This window comes from Haliotis cracherodii, unplaced genomic scaffold, assembly GCF_022045235.1.
Source record: "Haliotis cracherodii isolate W230 unplaced genomic scaffold, xgHalCrac1.p SCAF_4, whole genome shotgun sequence".
Lineage (NCBI taxonomy): Eukaryota > Metazoa > Mollusca > Gastropoda > Lepetellida > Haliotidae > Haliotis > Haliotis cracherodii.
Genome location: NW_027266297.1, coordinates 61,035,030 through 61,058,639, shown reverse-complemented (window position 1 = coordinate 61,058,639; position 23,610 = coordinate 61,035,030). Strand labels below are relative to the sequence as shown.

Below are 23,610 nucleotides of genomic sequence, written 5' to 3'. Positions count from 1 at the left end.
AGACTCGATTCTTTACAGACCGCCGTCATATAGCTGGAATATTGCTGAGTGCGGCGTTAAACAACAAACCACCAACAACAACAATCATATTGTTGAGAATGGGTGATGGGGTAGCTTACTTGTTAAAGCGTTCGCTCGTCACACCGAAGGCCTGGGTTCGACAAGGACTATGTAGCTATTGCTATCACACACACTTCAGGATCCACGCAGCCAACACATGCCATATTCTTATTCATTGAAAGCAGATGGAAGTTTTATTCCATACGCGTTTTGTTAAGTGGAACTGACAGCTATTGTACTGCTAATCTAAGCGTCTACTATTACTACCACTCCGACACTAATACATAGATGACTTGTTAACCAATCCAGATTCATTTTATTGAAAAAAGTATGTTTAAATCAAAGAACTGTAAGTTTAACGCTGCTTTAATTAACGCCGTGTCAGCTTAATGTGAGAAGAACGCGCAAAGTGATGCATGTCTAAGAAAATTACCAGTGTGGTGAAACCGACGATGCTGACAAATCAATATGTATCATTAAGGCGACTCTGACATAAGAACCCGCGATCATAGGATTCTTGCACGCCGACGATACACTGGGCCACTCTGACAAAAAAGTCGATGCTGCAACATTAATCACTTCGGCTGTCACGTAAGATTATGCCGTTTATTGATGGAAATAATGTACTGAGCGCATTTGTTGTTATGTCTCTTAGTATCCAATCTTCTTGAGTGAGTGAGTGAGTGAGTGAGTTAAAATTTTAAGTCACATCGGCAATATTTCAGCGATATCGTAACTATCAATAGTTAAACATAATACATATATTGAAACTTATATAAAAGCCTGTTAACGAAGGACAGTAAAGTAACTAGATTTATCACAGAAAAAGATATAAAACTAGTACGGATTCATAAGGTGAGGTGAGGTGAAATTGGGTTTAACGTCGCGTCTAAGATTATTGCACTTATATAGCGACGTGCATGCACGTGTGTGTGTGTGGCTGCTTGTACTAGTCCGGACTGATGCCGATTTATAGTGCTAGCCCACTGAGATACCATGCCACAGTTTAATATGAATACCCCACTCAGACACAGTATACTGACTCCGAGCCGAGCAGTCCTTGTTTTAGCCCCTTAATGCCGAGCGCTAGACAGGGTAACAACAAGTACCATCTTTTAACGTCTTTTGGTATGACGCGGCCGGGGATCGAACCCCGGACCTTCCTCTCTCCGGGCGGACGCTCTACCACTAGACCACGGAGGCGGTCTACGGAATCATAAAAGAGAATAGCACTCTACATAACGATACAAGATAAAAACTATAGATCGTCAGCAACTGAAGGTAGACCATAATCTTTTTGAGAACAACACAGTAGGCGTGTCTCTCCTAAGTACGTATTCCTCAGATAGGTTACTATATCTTCCATGCTTCACTGGATTGGCGTATCAAAATCCTTTACACAAAACTGCATCCATGCACTTTAAAACATAACTTGTTTGGAAGAATAGGCTTACAGACTTTATGTTTGCGACAAATTGATCATATGAATGTGGTAATATCGATCGTCTATCGTTGCCGTATGACACGGAATCTTGTATTCAGTTTCTTTGGTCTAAGTCAGAACAAGCGTGTATGATCGGTTTGGCCAAGTCTTCGGTATTAAGATAAGGATCTGTAAACATATTTACATTTAAAATGATGAAGAGGCATCCGATTAAAAGCTTCATGCAAATCTCAACGTTAATCATGTTTAAGTATTTGGTTTATGTATGCTGTCAAAACAGGGAACGCCAGTATAATGAAGCATTATTCAAGCTGGCTGATTCGAGTAACAGTTTCTCGTCTGAGGACATCCTTTATGTACGTAACACATCAAAATATCCGCGTTGTGTCACCCATTGCCTTCAACACACCCGATGTGTCGGGGTGAGGTTTGCCCCCAGCACTGGTCAGTGTCACATGTACGCAGCCTACCAGACGACCACGGGCACGGGAACGACTGGGGACAAATACTACATTATGGAAGGTGAGTTCCAATAACTTTCCAATAACTTTATGACCCGTGAAGATTCCGGGGTAGAATAGGTCTTCAGCAACCCATGCTTGCCGTAAAAGGTGACTATGCTTGTCGCAAAAGGCGACTAACGGGATCGGGTGGTCAGGCTTGCTGACTTGGTTGATGCATGTCATCGATCACAATTGCGTGGATGGATGCTCATGATATTAATCACTGGATTGTCTGGTTCAGACTCGATTCTTTACAGACCGCCGTCATATAGCTGGAATATTGCTGAGTGCGGCGTTAAACAACAAACCAAACCAAAATCCAATAACTTAATAAGAACTTACAAGACAAGATACAAGAGTTATTAAAATCGACGATGTAATAGTGGTATTTATATTCGTATCTCTATCACATTAATGAATGGATAATTTAAAAAAATATATAAATGAACTAGCAACAACCATAGCAAACCAAAGTAAAGAACACTGCTGCAAGTGAACACTGTCGATCTTACATCTTAGTATTCGACTTGTATTCGGTTGTAATTAGTATTCGATTTGAGATCTGCTTTAACGTGTTAAAGCATCTCCCAATTAATTTCATCGATGTAAAATGCAAAAGAAACTAGAAAAAGAAACACGTAAAACTGACCACATTATCCTATACAGTAAACTACGGTTGTAACGAACTCAAAGGGACTACTAATTTTAGTTCGTTATAACCGTAGTTCGTTATAAGCATATATACAGCATAACTCGGCACATAGTCGGGACCAAAAAGTAAGTTCGTTATATCCGTCAGTTCGTTATAAGCGTGTTCGTTATAACCGCAGTTTACTGTAGTTTTGTTTATGAAGACGAAGTAACAATAGAGGTAATCTGGACCTCGGTAAATGCACGATGTATTGTCTATAATTATATACAGTATATTCCTGATCTTAAACTATTTATTATGTATTTATCTAACTAATCATTTGATAACAAAATAAGTACACGCGTAACTAATACAAATCTAATCCTAACAGGTAAATATTCCATTCGCACTATAGCCAGTTCATACTTGGAGATACCTTTTCTCTTGTTCCGTTAGGAGGATGCGGTTCACTCAATCCCTCTCAGTCCTTCGTCTATTGGAGAGAAGATGGGCTTGCTGCAAAAGCCGTGTGCAACGGTACACAAGCTTTCCTGGGTATCAATACCACTGTTTGGTGCTTTCCCACATCCCAAACATGGACACCAGCGCCTGGAAAGTGTGTTAGCACAGTAGGTGGTTTTAATTCATCTTTCTGATACTGTGTGTGTCGTTCTTGTCATGTGCATCTGTTCAAAGTAAGGATAAGATACATGGATGAACAACTTCTTTTGTGCAATTAGGAGCGACGTTTAAGTGTAGGTTCTAACACCTTTATCAAGCAAGTGGACCTTCACCGAAACGTAGCTCCTAATTGTAGGAAAGAAGTTGTTCATTCATGTATCTTATCCTTACTTTGTACACCGGATCCAAGTTTTAAATGACTCTCAAAGCGTGAGTGAGTGGTTCGGTTGGGTTTAACGCCGCTTTTAACAGTATTCCAGTTATATCGCGGCGTGTCAGCTTAATGTGGGAGGAAAGCCCGATGTGATGCAGGTCTCAGACGTTTACCACTTAGGTGAAACCCACAAGCACGGGTATGGTGCTGAGAAACCTAGAAACATAATCGGGGCGAAGCAGGATTCGAACCCACAATCATAGGTTTCTGGCGTGCCTGAGGGACGCAACTCTGCGCAGCGAATCGCGGCGCCTTAGACGACTGGGCCACCCGTGCCCCCGCCTAATTTGATAGGCATCTCTTGGAAGTTCATCTGTTCATTCATTTTGAGTCGTTATCTTGCTGAATCTTTGTTGATGCGACATTAAATATTAACTCAATAAGTAAATCTTTCATTAAAATTGATATGAATCAAGAATTTCTCTCTCTTTTTGAGACGTGAATAGGTACGAAGCCGACGTCAATGACTATTCTAAGGGTAACCACTTGGCGGGGATTTAGGGGGCCATTTAAGGCCCACTTACTCAATGTGTGTCATATCAGCTACCTTAAAAGAGGATCGGGTAGTTACAATGAGATTTCTGGGCACGACTGGCCTGTCATCAATCAATATAATATTCGTTCGTTTTATGTACTTCTATCCATTGAGTTTGAGTCTCTAAATGGAAGTAATATTGCTGATACGACGTTCAATATTAACTCACTAATTATATCTTTCATCAAAATTTATGTGCATGAGTGAGTGAGTGAGTTGGGTTTTAACGCCGCTTTTAACAGTATTCCGGTTATATCGCGGCGTGTCAGCTTAATGTGGGAGAAAAGCCCGATGTGATGCAGGTCTTAGACGTTTACCACTTCGGTGAAACCCACGAGCACGCGTATGGTGCTGACAAACCTAGAAACATAATCGGGGTGAACCGGGATTCGAACCCACAATCATAGGTTTCTGGCGTGCCCAAGGGACGCAACTCTGCACAGCGAATCGCGGCGCCTTAGACGACTGGGCCACCCGTGCCCCCCTTATGCGCATGAAGAATCTTTTGTTTGAGATATGAATAGTTGAGAAACGTATGCTAGTGACTCGTCTCAGATAGCCACTGGGCGGGAGATGTTGGCGCGATCTAACACCCAAGTACTCAAAGCGTGTCATCAGAGCCGATATCAAAGATATTTCTGGGCACGGATAGTCTGTTATCATTCGTTGCTCACAATATCAAACACTGGTTTTCCTGGTCCCCGAACTTAATCTTTTACATTTTTCATGAATATGTGTTTGTTGTTAACGCCGTCGGCAGTATTGCAGCCATGTTGACAAGAAAAAGAAAACCGCGTTGTTGCTTTTTATTTCATTTTGAAAAGACCTGTCAACAAAGAACATTAATATTACTTCCAACGCATCGCAGGTTTGTATTTAAAACTAGCGTAGACAAAAAAATAATACAATTAGACCACACGCTATAAAATTGTGGCTACAGATCGCCAGCAACCAAGGTCGGGCCATGTCACGAGGACCATGGGGATTTATAATACCTGTACAAGCTGCACGTTAACCCTGCAGGGATTACGCCACCTTTTAGAGGGACTGTCATCTTCCACAAAACCACAATCACAATATGTACACAACCTCTCCGACAGTGGTATAGATGGCTTGGCATATGTACCTAGTTTAACAAGGTGAAATTCCGCATCTAAACTTGGCTAAAAAACGGCGATGGTCTCTATACATAACGTTATTAACATAGAAATCAACAGATGTTCACTTATATTTTCTGAGAGTACGTAACTTATTTCCATTTACATTACCTTATTATTCCAAAGCGAAGTGTGTCAATTGAAAAGCATCGCCCTGAAGTAAAACGTATTTAATATTACCAAAACAGCGCTTTACGCCCCCTCTAATTTCCAGCGAGTACAATTATACCGGCCCAAGAGTTTCATTATAGTCCCAAGAGAACGAAAAGCACCCAGACCATCGATGAATAATGTTATGCAGGCGATCTTGCTGCACAGACTTAAATCTCATAAGATATCTGAAACATGATACTTCCCGTGGAACCGAAACTGAACAACAGCCTATTACCTCTACTTGCAGCAACAGGTGCATATATACTTAAACAAAGAAACATTCTGGCAGCCTTATTCTGAACAACTTCAACTTCTTTAAAGTTATGTGAGCCCCACGTAGAGGACAACATACAGATGTGATTTATCTAGAAAACGTTTTATTTTGTGTACACTGTACGGACACGCATCCCCATTCATAGGGACAAAACGCCGTAGCGTATGACTGAATATGAAACACTACTTGCCATGGCTCAAGCTGTATCATAAAATTAACAGTAATTTAGATCCAATTGAAGAGTTGTACATACTTGATCAATACCTTGATCAAACAACTTCTTAGCAAAAGTCTTATGACGCTCTTTGAAATCTTGGTAGAAAGAACCTGCTCGATTGTTTCTCAAAAGTTTGAAATGTAAACACTAAATGCTGGAGCTGCTGGATTATTGCTCAACATGAAGGGAAATTTGACAATGGGAAAGTTGAAAACAATGCTCGGGTCATGTGCCTTGTGTGTGTGTGTGTGTGTGTGGGGGGGGGGGGGGGGGGGTTGTCACTGTCACTCTGAATCCTTATGCATAGATCTGAATATGAAACAGTTGAGGCAGTCTCACTGGTCTCCTTCATATCCAGTTCAAAGAGTAAGTCCAGCATTTCACATATTGTTTTCTCAGAAAACTTCAGATGGCATTTACTTTCATTTTTGACAAATCTAACCAAAAAAACATTTGCCATGTTGGATAATGTTGTTCAAAGTTGAAAAATCAAATGTTTTGACAGCTTGGTACTTGGATCTGTTCTTAGATTGCAAAAGTCATGCAAATCCTTGGTATTAATTACACTCTGTAACAGTCCTTCCTTGATTGTATTAAGGAATATGGTTAGTCTTTAAGACGTGGATTTGATGGTACTCTTGCTGGAGCTAGCAATATATCTCTCTTTGTACGGATTTTGATTGAGCTTTGGAATCCAGTACAAAAGAAGAATGGACATGTATTCAGGGTTTAGAGCCAAGTCAAAAGTTGATAGTACTGATGCATGTTTTTTGCAGATTTCTTCTTTACTGGACTTATATGTGGCATTAGTTTGTGTGTCATTTATACACCAAACATCATTTGATCAAACAATTAATGTAGGGATGCTTACATATAATGGTTATGTTATTTGAGGCCTTGTCAGTGGGAACAACTTCACACTTTAGACAGACTTTGGACAGAAAGGTTTTATTCCAAATCCTCTCTATAAGTTTGTGCATCCTACCAATGACAACATCACGTATTGACCACTCTGAAAGACATTCAACAAGTTCCTCTTCTCTTTTGGAACATGTTTTTTTCATATGCTACGACAGCATCCCAAATGATTTTAAAGTTGAGATCCCAATTGGTAGGAGGTTGTTGGTGGTTCCTGAAATTTGAAATATCATGGGACATTTTGGGAAACTGATTTTTGTCTGAGAAGGTTACTATAATTCAAGGCATTAATTCCCTTGTTTGCAAATTTCAAATTCAAGAACATGCGGCCTTTGTCTGATTTAGTTCAGTCTGTTTCTGGTGTGGCCAAACGTTTCAGAGCAATATCAAGAACTATACTCTCAAGGCGATACTATGGGATCTTCCTGTTTGTAGACCCACCCATCAGCAACATTTGCAGGAGTTGTTAATTTCTTTCAATGACGCAAAGTATAGTCTTGTTTTAACTTTGTTCAGTCCCAATGGTTCTAAAGGAGCGGCACCAAATGAATGGTATAATTTGGCCATGGTCCTTTCTTATAACCAGGGCTGCGTCGACGTCTCTGGGATGCTGGAAACAGACTCAATACGTGCCAACGTCTTTTATTTTAAGTAAGGATAAGAATTGTAATAAAGAAGTTGTTCATCCATAAATTCTTATCCTTACTTAGGACTCCAACTTCTAAATGCCTATCAAAGAAGTCTTTTATTTTGTCATTCACACGTACTGCACACGTCACACCTTGTTGAAGGGCTTGAACAGCTTTCAACATCTCTCCTTGTACACCAACAGACATACGTTTATACCAAAGGCAATTGCGGATTCAGATGCTTTCTTAAGTCTACTAAACACACATCAGTTAATAGTCCCGCAGATATTCTATTATTTACCATATTATTTAAGGTAGACAAATGATCGATACAGATTCTGTCAGAATGGAAACCATTTTGTCAGTGTCAATACCACTGTCTTGTGAGCAGCCGCACCTTGTTGATTCCAGACAAATAACGTTTTTAACGATTTTATGTCATTCACTAAACCCACACGATCCATTTTCTTCCGTAAAGTGCTTCCGTTGTGACTGTTATGTTAGTTTAAAAGTTCTGATTGTTGTTCTAGCTGCAGTAAATATTTAGATTTTATGAGTGAGCTTTGCTCTCACTCAAATACACAGATTTCAGTTCACGTTTTTGCTGAGTGCTTCCTTTGAAAGTAACAATGCTAATAATGCTAGCTTCACTTACATGTGAGGTGAAATGGGGTTTAACGTCGCGTTCAAGATTATTGCACTTATATAGTGTGGATGAACATGTGTATGTGGCTGCTTTTTCTAGTCAGGACTAATGGCAATTTTACAGTGCTAGCCCACGGAGATACCGTGCCACACTTTAACATGAAGACCCCACTCAGACACATTTTACTGACTCCCAGACGACCAGTCCTGGTTTTAGCTGCCGAGTGCCAGGCAGGTAACAACAAGTACCATCTTTTAGCATCTTTTGGTATGACGCGGCCGGGGATCGAACCCACGACCTTCCTCTCTCCGAGCAGACACTCTATCCACTGGACCACGGAGGCGACCCTTTCACTTGCAGCAATTACATGTACATGCAATTCTATGTATCTTAATATATGAATTGTTCCTTCCTGTATGATGCCAAGATACGCCTTTATAACCACAGATTATCGAGATATTCTGCTTTAAACATTCTGTATGCCATTCCACAGATCTGTGGTGTCGACACGGGTCGATAAACAGCCTATCCAAATTCCTCTTCAATCACATTATTAACAAGACCATGCATATTACATGGCAACATCGAAGAAGAAAACAATAATTGGCAAGCAATAATTTTCGCATGATGGATTTCAATTCAGCATTGTTTTATTAATGACGTAATGTCTCGTTTCCTTGTGACAGACAGTAATGATTTTCATTTTTTATGTGTTTGTTGATGTTTCTGTTGCATTGAATGCATGTGGTTTAATTAGTGTTTTATAGAATAACTATACCACATGACATTACATATGTCATGGTGTATGCTTAGCAGTGCCAATAATACAGATCTCTCAAGCTGTAAAATGCAAATGGTGTTGATACACCATTGATTTGACACAACAGATTCTGTGATCAGTGCAACTGACACCAATTGAGGTTCGCTAATCTGTGGGAACGAAATTGCTGTGTAGCAACAAGAATTGTAATCCATAATAATTCTCCTTGCCAAGAATGTTTTGATTCTCCGCTATCGAAATTGAGCATTGGCAGATCCTTATTGAGGTATATGTAATTATTGATGCTTAGGTCTCCGCATTATCAAGTAAAAGCTTTCCACAAACTTTCCTTTCTGTAACTTTCAAAAAAGAAGCAGAAATCAGACTATACACAGACGCATGGTGCATGATAAAATGATAGGTCAATTTTTATTTATTTAGAGGTTCCACATACTAGTAGGATGAACGTATAGGCTGAGTTGCTGCTGGTTGTCAGACAAAATATTGCTACTATTGGCGCATACGTTGATTCATATATATCAATGCCGAGTGTAAGTAAACCTACAACTGTATGGATAAAAACTTCTCGTTTATAGTATAGTATGCTCACACGCAAAAGAAACGCAAGTCGAGTACGCAGGGCTGGCCACGGTAGAACACGGATGTTGTGTTTTTTCAGAAAGGCCATGGTAGCTCTGGCCACATGGTGACGAGCTTTGTCCTGCTGGAAAATGTGTTGTTGATGTTGTGCCAAAAATGGAACAACGTGGGGTCTGATCACTTGGTTGATATACCGCTGAGCAGTGACGCCGTGTCCCCGACCTTGACCAACATTCAGAAAGCACATGGGTCCAAGTCTCGCATTAAGTCCAATCCCTGCCATTATCATGACGCTAGGTCCACCCAATGAATCCCTTTCCAGAACGATTCTGTCAGCGAAACGATCACCTCGACGCCGCCAAATTCTGACTCTCCCGTCTGCATGGGAGACACAAAAGCGACTTTCATCAGAGAAGATGACACGCCTCCACTCACGATGACGCCAATTGTGATGACCCTGTGCCCACTTAAGTCATGCTTGTCGATGCCGTGGTTGGAGAACAGGACGATGTGCTGGTCGGCGCCATCTGAGGTTGTTGGAACGGAGACGACGGATCACAGTGTCCCGATTATGTGTTCCTATGGTCTGTCGAGCACTTTCACTTGCAGTTAGGAACGGATGCCGCTGGTGTTGACGGGTAATCTGCCGATCTTGACGAGGTGTGGTGACCCTAGGACGACCGCTCCGAGGAAGGTCATCTGTGGTCTGTGTAGCATTGTATCGATGCAGGAGACGGTAAATTGTGGTTATGTTAACGTTGAAATGACGGGCAACATCTTGGACAGACTCTCCAGCTTCCAAACGTCCGATAGCCTGGTTTCTCTGAATTTGCATTAGGCGTGGCATTGTTGACCAAGGAGTGGTAGGTCCAAGAATCGGCCACAGATTTATACCCACTACAGTTCGTGACAGTTCGTGCATTTGCGATTTTGCGAGAAATAGGTGCATGATACCCACATATTCATTTGGCAATTCGTTTTTTATGTTGCGTTTTTACTCGGGGCTTCAAAATGCAACCAAACTTGTTGATAACACCATCAGCCTTCACTACATGCTTAAAACCACTTGCGTTTCTTTTGCGTGTGAGTATATATGTTATGTAGATTCTTACACAGAAGTTGTTATCCAAAAGGTTGTACGTTTTCTGTTTTTCTGACCGACTTCTACAATGCCAATCAAACAGTAAAATGCCGAGTGTCTTGTATTGGAGAGTTTCTTCATCTAGGCGGGGTCTGCAGATTATAGGATCAGGAAGTAGGTTGGTTGTGGTTTGCTGAATTCCTTATTCTTTTGACATTCGACAGCGAATGAGACCGAAACATTATCCACAATGATATATTTATTGGAAACGAACAGTTCACTCCCAATGTCTAATACTATAACAATGAACCCCTCGTTTTTTGACAACCTATAGCGAGACAACTCGTGTAATTAATGCCATTGTTTACTCGCGACACTGACCAGGTTCTCGAAATAACACGAAGGGCCATTGCATCATATAAAAGCAGAAAGGCGGAGGATGAAATCTGCTTTTTTAGCAGGTAATAATCATAATACCGATCAGATATTTTGTCATTGGTTGAAATCATCTGTACCTAACCCCTTATTTACGAATCTGTGTCCTGCTGACCAAGATTAAAAGTATCACTAAGAGTAAAATCTTCCAAAAGTGGCAAAACCAATTTTAGAAATTAAACTGTAAACTAAAACATGTAAACACTAAATGGGGGTATTTCAATGAGCGCACCCGGGGGCACGGGTGGCCCAGTCGTCTAAGGCGCCGCGATTCGCTGTGCAGAGTTGCGTCTCTTGGACAGGCCAGGAACCTATGATTGTGGGTTCGAGTCCCGGTTCGCGCCGATTATGTTTCTAGATTTGTCAGCACCATACCCGTGTTCGTGGGAAGACAAAACACGGACGGCCATCACCGCTGTCAAGATGAAATCTGAACTGACTAAGCGCCAGTCGTGTATCCCGAAACTCGGATGTTGTTTTGACCATGCAAGGCGTTGAGTACCATGATGTGGCAGCACAATTGGACGTACAGCAGGACATTGAGGTCGAACATTTCAACACGCCCTAGACATGTTGGTTTTCTTACACTTTTGCGTTCTCACTTTGTCACAAATACAATCGCACGCGCAAATACACATGCATTATTTACATAATTAGATAACATTTTGTTGCAACGTGTTACGCCTAAGGCAACGTTTCACGTATTATATTTCATAATAAATGTAATGATTGGTACTATATTAACTCTTAGTAAAGGGAGTAATATTCAAGAGAATGCTGATTACAATTGTAAACGAAACCATCCCACAAGGTAAGAATCCATTTGATCAAATATATCTATTCTCTGAAAGTTATTTGCAGAAGCGCCAAATGAATTAGTTTGTTCAACCTCACCGCACATTTCCATTACATAAAATGAAAAATAGATTGTGGGGATACATACAGCTTATGATACAAAGGTTACTATATTATCATTATCCAAGTACACAGAAGAGAGTCAATAGCTTATTATACCAGAACTCGTTGTCTGAGGATTAATGCGTCCATGGTTAATATTTGATGTCCTGTAAGAATTCTAAGTTCTCCTTGAAAGGCCTATCTTGAATACTGAACGTCAACAGGTCTACGGTGACCCATCAACATTTCATATTGGCTAAGCCTTGTCGTCATTTACCAAAAAGGGGTTTTAAATTTACGTTGTTATTGAGAACCTGTACAGTTCCCGTAGAGAGATATTGCTACAGAAAATGACTGAAATGTCGATCAACATTGTGTATTTTCAGATGTGAGGGTGTCTGATGCTCTCAATTCGTAAATCTAAAAACACGTTACATTTATCGACATTTCCGTAATGTTGTGCAGCAATCGCTCTTGTGAACTCGCACACAGGGGGTGGGGGTGGGGGTGGTGTGGGGGCGTGTTGCACCACTAATGCGATGACGTCATGACACAACTGATATAGTCTTATGTTACCGTGACAACAGAGGCGATCAGGTTAGCCATTAGGATGTCGAGAAAACACATTTAAATCGAACGTGTTCAGATAAATATATGAGAAACAGGCATTAACTCCACGTGCGCTCTTAAACTTGAAATTTCGTACAAGAGTAAAATAAAAAGAGGACAAAGTCATCGATATTCTCTGCAATGGTAAATACTTGTGAATGCGGTAACCAGTTATAGTTATTGCATACCTATCCCCATTTTCTGTCTGAGTCAGCGTTGTTGCCATGGAAACTCGAAAAATACGTTTTTAAAATGCACCAACACTAGACTTAGCTGAGTGCCAAGTTTGGATATAGTTTTAATACCCCACGCAGTTGCCAATACATTCAATGTTTCACACTCTGTGATAAGCAGACTATGGAACATGTACAAACAAACCCAAAAAGTTGACAAATCGTCATATTATCAACAGATGTCAATGGTGTACACAAGGATGAAAATGGGGTAATCGTAGCCGATAAGGTGTCATTTTATTCACTTTAAACTTCCCTGATAGGCGTGGTCGCTTCTTACGACAAGCATAGTCGCTTTTTACAGCAAGCATGAGCTTCTGAATCTCATTAAAATCAGACCTTAGTTCTCGCTACCGCTAAACAAAGATCTGAAGACATCCCATTAGGGGTCACGTCAGAACGACCTTTCATCCGACCAATCAGAGCGTCGCTTACCAGATCATGAAAGTGACAGTCGGAATGTGATTTCTAATCATACAACCTCGAAAACTTTAACACGGGGCATTCCGAACGATAGTTACGGGTTTAACGACTGAATCCATACAATCTAGACCATCTATTAGCCATTCCAGAATGTTATTTTGTTTAGGTTTCAAATTTGTAATCGAGCATTTGTCAAAATATGTTGCAAAGCGTAGACGCCAATTTGAAATTAGGGCCGTAAAGCAGGAGAGAGCTGCCTTCTGATTGGTCATTCCATTGGTCAGTCAAAGTTCGCGCAAGGTCGGTCTGACGTGACCCGTAATGGGATGACCTCAGATCTTTGTTTAGCGGTAGCGAGAACTAAGATCTAATTTTAATGAGATTGAGGCAGTTTGACAAATCGTGACGTCATTACGCACTACTGATACTAAAACGTCAACTTTAAAATTTCCCATCTATCGTCCTTCAAGATCGTTGGCGGCTATAACATCTACTGTCATGCTTCACTACCGGCTACACCGCCTCCGTGGTCCAGTGGTAGAGCCTCCGCCCGGAGAGCGGAAGGTCCGGGGTTAGATCCCCGGCCGCGACTTACCAAAACACGTTAAAATATATGGTACTTGTTGTTACCCTGTCTGGCGCTCGGCATTAAGGGGCTAAAACAAAGACAGGTCGGCTCTGAGTCAGTATACTGTGTCTTAGTGGGGTATTCATGTTAAACTGCGGCATGGTATCTCAGTGGGCTAGCACTATGAATAGGCATCGGTCGTGATGTCACACGGTCTACGACATCACCATCTGAGACAGCAGAGCCTGATTACCCATCAGCTATCAACATGAGTCCCAGCAAACTTGTCATGAGGGGCAAATGAGTAGTCCGGCTCGTTGACTTGCCTGATCACATGTCATGGTATCCCAACTGCCTGGATCGATGCTAATGATTTCATTAACTGGAATTTCTGGTTAACGAGAAAAAGGAACTTCCATGGAGACTTTAAATATTTGTACTAAGGTTATTGGTTTCTAAGTACCATACTAATGTATTAGTTCTGCAAAGGCATCTGTCAATGAAATTGCTCGATAATATGAATGATCAGTGTGATCCCATCCAAGTTTAATTATTGGAACACGAGAAGGAAATTTGCCCTACATCCACATGCTTTGGACAAACTTGACTGCATACAGCCAAATAAAAAGTTTCAGTCTTCTCCTTTGGACACATGTTTCAGTTTTTCAGAAAACATCACAGCGGCAAAAACATAACAAGAATGGTTATTTTCCTGCATTGGCGTTTCATATTTAACATGTCTACCATAAAACATTAAGAAATCTTCACCGACACCGTGAATGTTTTACCCCGATCAACGTTTGAGCAAGTGTCGTATGACGTTCTTTGAAATCTTCGAAGAAAAAGCATCCTCGATTGTACCTTAAAAGTTGTGAAATGAAGAGCTGCTGGAATATTGGCTGACACAAAGGGAAAGTTGAGTTTGGCAAAGTTGAAGTCATCACTTGTAGAAGGGACTTTTGGAGAGTTTGTTGTCACTCTGAATCTAAATGCATAGATCTAAATATGAAAGAGATAAGATGGTCTCATTGGTCTCCTTTATTTCCAGACCGGGTGGTGAAATTAGTGGAAGGGAATTGGCGATTTGACTATTGAACTAAATCAGATAATCGATTCACCTGGAGATTAAATTAAATTGCCTTGTTTTGATTTTGCCAATCCGAAATTCCGATTCATATACTTAATTATATAAGGAACCGATTAGCAAGGAGGGGAGCACAATTGGTGCCCAATTGGATGCCCACCTCTCGTTTATATGTATTGTACGCAAATATCACATATATGTTATCAATGAGGACATTCTTTAGGAGAAATCAAATCTCATGGGCCCCATTTAGATCAACATTCATATACAACCTTTGATACTTACCTTACTGTCCTTTGTTGATGGTATTTTGTAAATACATAATTTCACATGTCACTCAAACAATTATGTAGAATGAAAGCGTTTCCCTTTCTAATTATTTGGAGGCTTGGCAAAGTGGCCAAAGGAGTGTCGTGATATGATGATTGTTAGTTCGAATCTCTGATTGTGATTCTTGGTTTGTCAGCACCATACCCATGCTCGTCATTTTCAACAAAGTTAGCTACATTTGGGTCACTTGGGGCTTTTCTTCCAACAATAACATAACAACTCTCAAAATGGTGTTGAGCGAAAATCACTTATTCATTGTAATCATCAGTCTATAAATATTTCTTGTTGTTAATATAACTGACATGCCTTATTTTGTTGTTCCAGACTCCTCTTCTCGTCAGTGGAAAATATATACATGCTTTGGATTCTGGATTGTCTTTTGTGGGAACGCCAACAGAAAACGTGTATGTGTATATGTTAGTTTGGAGATTGTAGCGCCTCATGTACAATCAACATCAGCAACTGTAGATGTGTTTACATACAAGTTAAGCGATTGTCATCACATTAAATGTGCGATCCGCACCAAGCACCCTACATTTTCGCCTTTCAATCATAATTAAGAATTGACTTTTACTTTGTGTGGGTTCACTGGACTATGGGCCTTCATAGATCTATAGTAAAATGAAATAGTTCCTCAAAACGAGAGGTGACATCAGAGTATGTATGCTAAATATGCTCCACAGTAATAACTTTTGTAGTTTCGTTAGAAGAACAATGGTATTCAAATAATATCCCCATGAATTTGGAAGTAGTCGTTTCAAGAACACATTCTCGTAGTGAATGTCAAGTTTCCAGTAGCATCTTTATAGTGGCCATGCCCTGGAACGTGCTCCATGTTGAGGCAATGTTGTTTAGATTAAGCATATGTGTCATTTCTTTTGTGGTCAATGATTTTGATTGATCCATTCATATAATTTTCACCGCGATGTTGCCTTTCACGGCAGATAATCGAGACTATACTCTGGCTTTGAAGTTTCTTATTTGTGTGAATGTCGCAGTGAATGTCAAAATGTGTCGTCCATTGCTTATGAACTTCAGTTTCGCGGGCATGTGACCGACCTCTCGTCTAATAGAAAAGTCGTATATCGTGTAAACTTCACATTGAAAAAGCAGCAGAAATTGTGGAATCCAGCCCGTGCAGATTTGCAAATGACACATTAAGTGCCTTAACTCTGGAATGTATTCCCCGAAGCTCATCAGAGCCATACCCCTTCAATGCTCTTAATGAGAGCCGACTAAATGTCACCAAGCTGTTAACCTTTCGTCATGTGACACAGTTTGATATATGGAAACTGATTTTGTTTTCATCATTGCACAGCATGTTCGAGGCTATGTCTGTACTGGAGATGCCTGACATGCGTGCTAAATATGTGGAAGGGTATCAACACCAGGTCCGACGAATACTTGATTACATTACATCAGCAGCATCTTAATAATGGCCATGCCCTGGAACATGCCCTGAATATGATTCATGTTGAGGCAATGTCGTTTAGATTAAATATGTGTCACATTTCTTTGTCATCAATGATTTTGATTGATCCATTCATATAATTTTCACAACGATGTTGCCTTGATGTTGCCTTTCACGGCAGATAATCATGACTATACTCTGGCGTTGAAGTTTCTTATTTGTGTGATGTCAGTGAACTGTTTTGTTTCCCAATGAAGGTTTAGCATTTTCTTCGCCACTGCAAATGGAGACTATGCACTGAAGATTAAGGTATTAATCGACCAGCTGACTGTGGCGAGGAAGTGTCGTTTTGCTTCAAACTGGCAGGAGAGTGAGTCTGACTTGATGTTCCCTTTCCCGTTTGAAATGGCAAAGAAGTTTACGATGGATATAGTTTCAACTGCAACAGAATTCCAGGTAAGTTTCGGGAATATTCCTGAAATCTTTATTTAGATTGCACTATATGTGTATTTGTTCCCATTTGGAATTATAATCCCGGATTTCAATGATGTACTTGTTTCCAACAAACCTGTACAAATGCATGTTTCCAATATTATATTGTCATAAGGTAATGCTACTTTTCAGTAAACAATTTGAGGATATTCTGTCTTGTCAGAATGACCATCTACGCACAAAGAAGTAATTCTATCGAAAGTACGAGTGTGCAAGTTCACATTTTCACTTCAGCCTGAAGTGTGTGGTCAGCTATAGCACTGTAATAAACAATCAGGTTACAGATCATCTGACTGACTCGATGGGGCACGTATGTCTTGCCTACCACGGCAAGCTGACACGCTGAGCTATTACCGAGATTCTGTTCAAACCATGACATCACTTTATTTCACTGATATGAATAGAGGCAACATAGAGGAAACATACCAGGGTCACGAAGTAACATTACTATCTGGGTACTTTTTAGACTACTAAACTATTTCTGAGGAATCTATATACACATTTTCAAGGAGTATTGCTCATTTTCTATAAAGGTTACGTCTTTGGACTTGTTTTTAAATTGAAAGTTTTCTTGATCCTTAAGCAATGAAGAAAAGAATAAAGGTGACACATTTGCTCCCTGCCGTACTCCAATACAGTAAGGGAACGAACATTATTACTAAATACACATGACTTTATGCAATTGTAAATATTCACAATCACACTGAAACATTTACCATTTATGTCGAAGATCAAAAGCTTATTGCACAGTCCAAGTCTACATGCCAAATGTGAATAAAATTTTAAACGTAGCTTCTTTCCTTGTGACAGTTGAAGTTAAATAATGCCATAAAGAATGAAGATGCGAGCTATTGAAGAGTTGTTTGGACTGCAGATAAATATTGATTTTCTTCAATAAAAGTATTAACTCTGTTGTTTAGGGTAGAAGTAAAAACCCGAGCAGCTTGTAAGTGTAATTGGTCTGAAGTCTTCTGGTGACTTTTGATTACTCTTCTTATCAATAGGCTTGATATTTCCATTAAAACATGCTTCTGGTAGGTTTCCAGTATAAAATATTATTTTAAACACTTTAATATAAACACTTATCATTTTTGATAGGGGTGTTTCAAATACTCAATCATAATTATATCATAAAAGCTACACGCTTTGTTGCTTTTTAGTTTCTTAAAGGGCGTCAAAATTTCACATTCAGTGATTCTACTATTATTAGGGTTATCCAGGCCAATATTTTCAATTTTTAATGTCTTCATTCTTCATGTTGATTTAACATCGCGTTTGGGTTTATAGCTTTTATAAAATTATCTTTAGATTTGGATAATTTCCAGAAAGATAACTCCACGAGAACCGACGTTAAACCACACTTAGTCGATCATTACTCCACCTTTGACTAGCATGGGGTATTGGCAACCTTTGTATTAATCAAGTCAGTCTCATGGCCGACCCATGACGATCCGGGGTAGAATAGGTCTTCAGCAACCCATGCTTGCCGTAAAAGGCGACTATGCTTGTCGTAAGAGGCGACTAACGGGCTCGGGTGGTCAGGCTCGCTGACTTGGTTGTCATCGATCCCAATTGCGTGGATCGATGTTCATGATGTCAATTACTGGATTGATTGGTCCAGACTCGATTATTTACGCCGTCATATGGCTGGAATATTGCTGAGTGCGGCGTAAAACAACAAACAAACAAACACTTTTTACTAGTATTAATTCTCGTTTAATTACAGGTTTTTTAAAAGAAATTGAATTGTTGGAAAAATGTTGATTAATAATATTGTATTAAAACTGTTTTAAATTTGGTAGATTAAATTAACAACTGCGATTGTTAGTGGCTGTATCCTCGAAGGGGGTAAAGTACAGTAAAATTAGCGTCCCCCGGATAGGATACATAAGTTCAAATCTTTCAAATCAAATTGCCTACTGCCTCTCTAGTGTATGCATATTGTTTTCAAGACAAGAAACATTAAAATCATAAACGAAAGCAATCCGTCAACTGAATCAGTTAAAACCTTTGAAAGACTATTTATTTTTATACTAAAAAAACTGAGAGACAAAATACTGCCTTGTGGGACACCTTGATCCTGATGATAATGATCAGACAGGGTAGAGCCCACGCGGACCTAAAATTGTCTGTCAGTTAAAAATTTGGATATAAATTGAGGTAAACGTGAATTTATTCTGGAAACATAATGTTGCGAAGATTGGCGTATATTTTATTTAAAAGTACCCTTGGCTTTAGCATTTAATTTTTTTAATTTATTCAAATTATGTATCATGGGATGGCGACAGAAGTAGTGTTCATCCTTTACCCGTGCCTTCCTAGCTTTTTTGTAGTCATCGTTAAACCATGGTTTACAGATGTGTGGATTTGTAGAGGACTTAGGAATACATTCCTCAGCAAATTTGTTTAATTTATCAGAAAATAATTGTACAGGGGCAGAAGAAATCAAGAAACAAATCAGGTTTTAATTTATTGGATGCAAGCATTTCAAACAAAGGCCAGTGCAAAGTTACACGGACTGCAACAGCTTGAAGGGGAATAGTAAGATGAACGGGGCTATGGATGACGTTGTGTTTCATGAAAATTGAGGAACCTCCAGTGGCTTTAGCAGCTGGAGGTGAAAAGACATTGTAGGAGGTATAACTTCTAATATCAAATTTGTCAGTGTCTTTATAGTATGTTTCTAGTAAACATATTGCAGATGGCTTAAAATCCTGGATTAAGAGTTGTAAATCTTAATAATTATTCCAAAGTCCTCTACACTTCCATTGAATTAAATTTGATGAGTGAGTCATGGTGGCTCAATTGGTGATCTCCCACGCGGACGTGAGGAAAAAGAACTCCTTCCGGTCTCTGAAGATGGAGTTACCTCCATGTCCAGAAGTTCAAAGGAGCTGTAAACCGATACCTCTGGATACCCTGACAGCTTGTCTGTTCAGTTTTTTCTTTCCTTTTTGGGATGAGTGTACAATTTCAACGGCTTGCGCTGTGACAGCTGGGTCAGATTGACCCACATTCTGAATACTGGCCTGAGTTTGAGCAACTGATTTGGTTGGAACAGGCCGATCAGACGTAACCTATGACAAATCAGTCTGACAATGAACAGAGGAAGTAGAGACAAGGCGGGAAACAGCTGCGGAATAATTTAAAGTTCAGGGAGTTGTTGACTGCTTTTTACAAGTTGTTTTGCATCATTGTAGGAAATGTTTTGTTCACATTTACTTTTGATTATTTTAGATTCTGTCTGCCACACAGGGCAGGACTTAAATGAGGCGATATGGTCATTGCCACAGTTAGCACATTTGATATCATTTGTACAACTGGTGCCATCATGATTGCCACCGCAGCGAGAACAAACCACATAGTAACGACATGATTTCGAATCATGACCAAAGTGTTGACAATTGAAACATCGGAGTGGATTGGGGACATACACCTCCACTCCGATGTTGTTATAACCTGCTTTTATACATTGGGGAATAGATGAGTGTGCAAAGGTCAGCAGATATGTATTTGTGTTTTCAATGCCACTCTCTTTCTTGACGGTAAAGCGTTTAACAGCCTGACCCTCTACCTCAGTGATTTCATCTTCTGACATGAAGATGTCAACCACCAGAATCCTGTCCTCCACCAACAGGTTGCCCGATTCGGTTGCCTTTTACGACCAACAATGGGGTGCTGAGGACACATTCTACCCCGGATCCACACTGGGGAAGAGCTATTAGCGCCACCCATCACCCATCACTCACCACGAGTGAGTGAGTGAGTGAGTTGGGCTTAACACGCTTTTAACAGTATTCCAGTCATATCACACGGCAATATTCCAGATGTTGGACTGCTTTCTCTAACAAACGACTCTGGACACGACAATCAATAAACGATATTAAAGCAACATCCAACCCCGTCAGATTACGTTGAAATGCTTTTATACAAGTCACCGAGCTTAAACACAGCATTACACATGCATTACGCATTAAGACTCGATTATTTTCAGGTCATCATGACATCACCGGGGTATTGCGGAGTGCAGCATCGAACAAGAAAGAAACAATCAATTATCCCGTTGATTACCTATATTCATGTCAATATATACTGAACCGCAAAAGAAACGTCACCATGGGTAGAAACCTTATTTGTCAAAACATTGTAAACATACTTTGAGACATATGAAAAAGATGAAACTGATCATCAAGGTTGAAATTAAAGTGTCAAATGTTCTTTAAGTGAAACACAACACTAGTCTGAGAAAATGGCATCACAAGTCAGTATTTCGTCTGTCCGCCATGTGCAATGATGACTGTCGTGCAACGTTGATACATGGAATGGATGAGGCGGTTGATGAAGGCCATAGGCACTTGAGCCCACACTCTGCAGTTGTCGGCCTTGGTCGGACGTCACTCAGCCGTCTTTGAATCTCGTCCCACAGGTGCTCAATGGGATTTAAATCGGGACTGAGGGCAGGCCACTCCATGGTTCTAATGCCATTCTGCTGGAGGAAGTCTCTTGTTGCTCTCGCAGTGTGGGCACGGGCATTATCATGCTGAAACTCGTGGTTGCGGCGACGTGCCAAATGAGGTATGGCGTGTGGTCTCCGAGCTCCTGTGACACCATTGCCTCTCCCATGACCGATGTTCTGGAAGACCACAGCGCCGACCCTCTATGCAAGACCAATTCCATCCCACACCATGATGCTCGGACCACCCTACAAGTCTCTCTCAACAACATACGCATCCGAATAACGGTCCCAACGGCGTCGCCAGACTCTCTCTCTCTCTCTCTCTCTCTCTCTCTCTCTTGGTGGTCTGGTGCCGTTGCTGGAGCCTGTTTATCGTCATTATGTGGACTTGAAATGCATTGGCCACTTGCCGGGCGGTTTGTCGAGCATGCAATCGTCCCCTTGGTGTCGCTGATTTCTTGTCAATCTTGGCATGTGGTAGCAATTCGATAACGAATGAATGTTATCTGACCTGGGTGCATTTTATAGGGCAAGAAATGCGGGAACGTATGTGCATTGCAATTTACACGGAACTCACGTGCATCGGGTTACCATGGCCGTTGCCGTGATGCGTTTGGGTGATCGGTTTTATTGTCATCTGCTCTGTGTTTTATCATCATATTTCATTTTTCCGGACAAGGTAATGTTTAATTTTAGAAACTTTGACAAAAATTACCGAGATATTTAAATGACAACTTTTTCATGCAATGTTACTTGGGGTGACGTTTCTTTTGTGGTTTAGTATATATGGAATATGGTCGATCTTTCCCTGCATCACGTAAACATGCTGGATTTGCAGGCTGCCACTCTGAAACCACCGAGGGACCTGCTCTGTATCTTCATGTCTCCTTGTATACTGATATTTTTGTTTCTATAGTGAGTGCGCCTTGCATCAAAAGAAGACATAAGTGAAGTTATATAAAATGTTTTATCATTTAACGTATCCACTGTCATGCATTGACTCTTCGTTTTTGCCTTTCAGTGCAAGGTAAATGGTGCGATGTTGTTTACCTTTCAACATCGTCTCCCGAGAGACAGCGTGGACATAATTAGAATATTTGCGGGAGTCAACTTCGAAAAAGTTTTGTTGATTTGAACCTTCGATAATTATTACGCGTTATTCTATGTGCAGGAGCAGAGACTTAAGAAAGATAAAAAAAACTCGTTTGTTATGAGAGTGTTCTCGTCTTGGATCTACCTACTTGTATGGTTTATGTCATAATATCTGCCATCACACATGTATACAGCCGGTTGTTTGTTTAGCTCATCAGCGTCATAAGCGTGTTTGCTTTAAAGTCTCCTCCAGAATCGCTTGATGGAATGAATTGATAATCACTCAATGGAGCTGATACAAAAGCCCTTTTGTTTTTAGAACTGTTCCATTCTCGGGTCCATTAATTTGCATATTTAATGTCACAACATTTGTGAACACACATTTATGTTGTTTTTAATAGAATATTGACATAGGACGTTTACCTGAATTCTACTTTAGAACCGCGTGATGGATTGAGTTCATAATCAATAAGTATATGGCGGGCTACTAGAGGATACGACTTTGAGCAGAGCATTAGGACAAACCATTTTTCCTCTAATAGACGGGCGTCTTTTAATTTCGCCAGTGTCTATTCTGTGTAATGCTGGAGCAGTAACAACTTACTAGCTTACCAAATCCCATATTCTACAGTCATACAAAGGGTGCACTTGGAGGAAACGGTCATTATTAATCACCAACATATTACAGTATTAGCGATCCGGCGTCTAATAGAGGCCCAGCTTTTACTTTTTCGACAGGGCGTATGACCGTCAATTAGTGGGCGGCATGAATTGGAAGTCCGGCGTGTACTGGAAGAAATATGGTAGTTATTTTGAAAAATAACGAGAACCCTAAATGCCCAACACATGTTCAGATTACTTCTTAGTGATCCCGAAAACTAAGTTCTTGCATGAAACAATAACAAGGTGTCTCATAATCGACCACATTGTTTGATGATAATCTTTAAATAGTAAATACTTTATTGAAGATGTAATAGTTGAACAAACAGAAAATCATTGCCAGTCGCGTTTCGACTTTATACTAGATTATTTTAAAGAAACACGACACTCTGTGGAAAAGAACATTAATGCCTTTGG

General features: G+C 40.3%; 1 protein-coding gene across 1 annotated transcript; it reads left to right on the top strand.

The window, feature by feature from the left end:
* The first annotated feature begins 1,641 nt into the window (after window positions 1–1,641).
* On the top strand, window positions 1,642–22,576 carry LOC139480285 (uncharacterized). Its single transcript, XM_071263338.1, has 5 exons — window positions 1,642–2,026; window positions 3,095–3,267; window positions 15,407–15,486; window positions 16,751–16,949; window positions 22,463–22,576. The coding sequence occupies exons 1-5, from the start codon at window positions 1,696–1,698 to the stop codon at window positions 22,574–22,576; spliced, it is 897 nt and encodes a 298-aa protein (XP_071119439.1). The 5' UTR covers window positions 1,642–1,695.
* Window positions 22,577–23,610: the final 1,034 nt, after the last annotated feature.

Bases quoted from the DNA above. Each gene is read 5' to 3' on its own strand.
- LOC139480285 (XM_071263338.1), top strand. From the start codon at position 1,696: ATGATGAAGAGGCATCCGATTAAAAGCTTCATGCAAATCTCAACGTTA. The intron at 3,268-15,406 runs GTAGGTGGTTTT...TTGTTGTTCCAG, and splicing joins CTGGAAAGTGTGTTAGCACA to ACTCCTCTTCTCGTCAGTGG. The intron at 15,487-16,750 runs GTATGTGTATAT...TTCCCAATGAAG, and splicing joins GGAACGCCAACAGAAAACGT to GTTTAGCATTTTCTTCGCCA.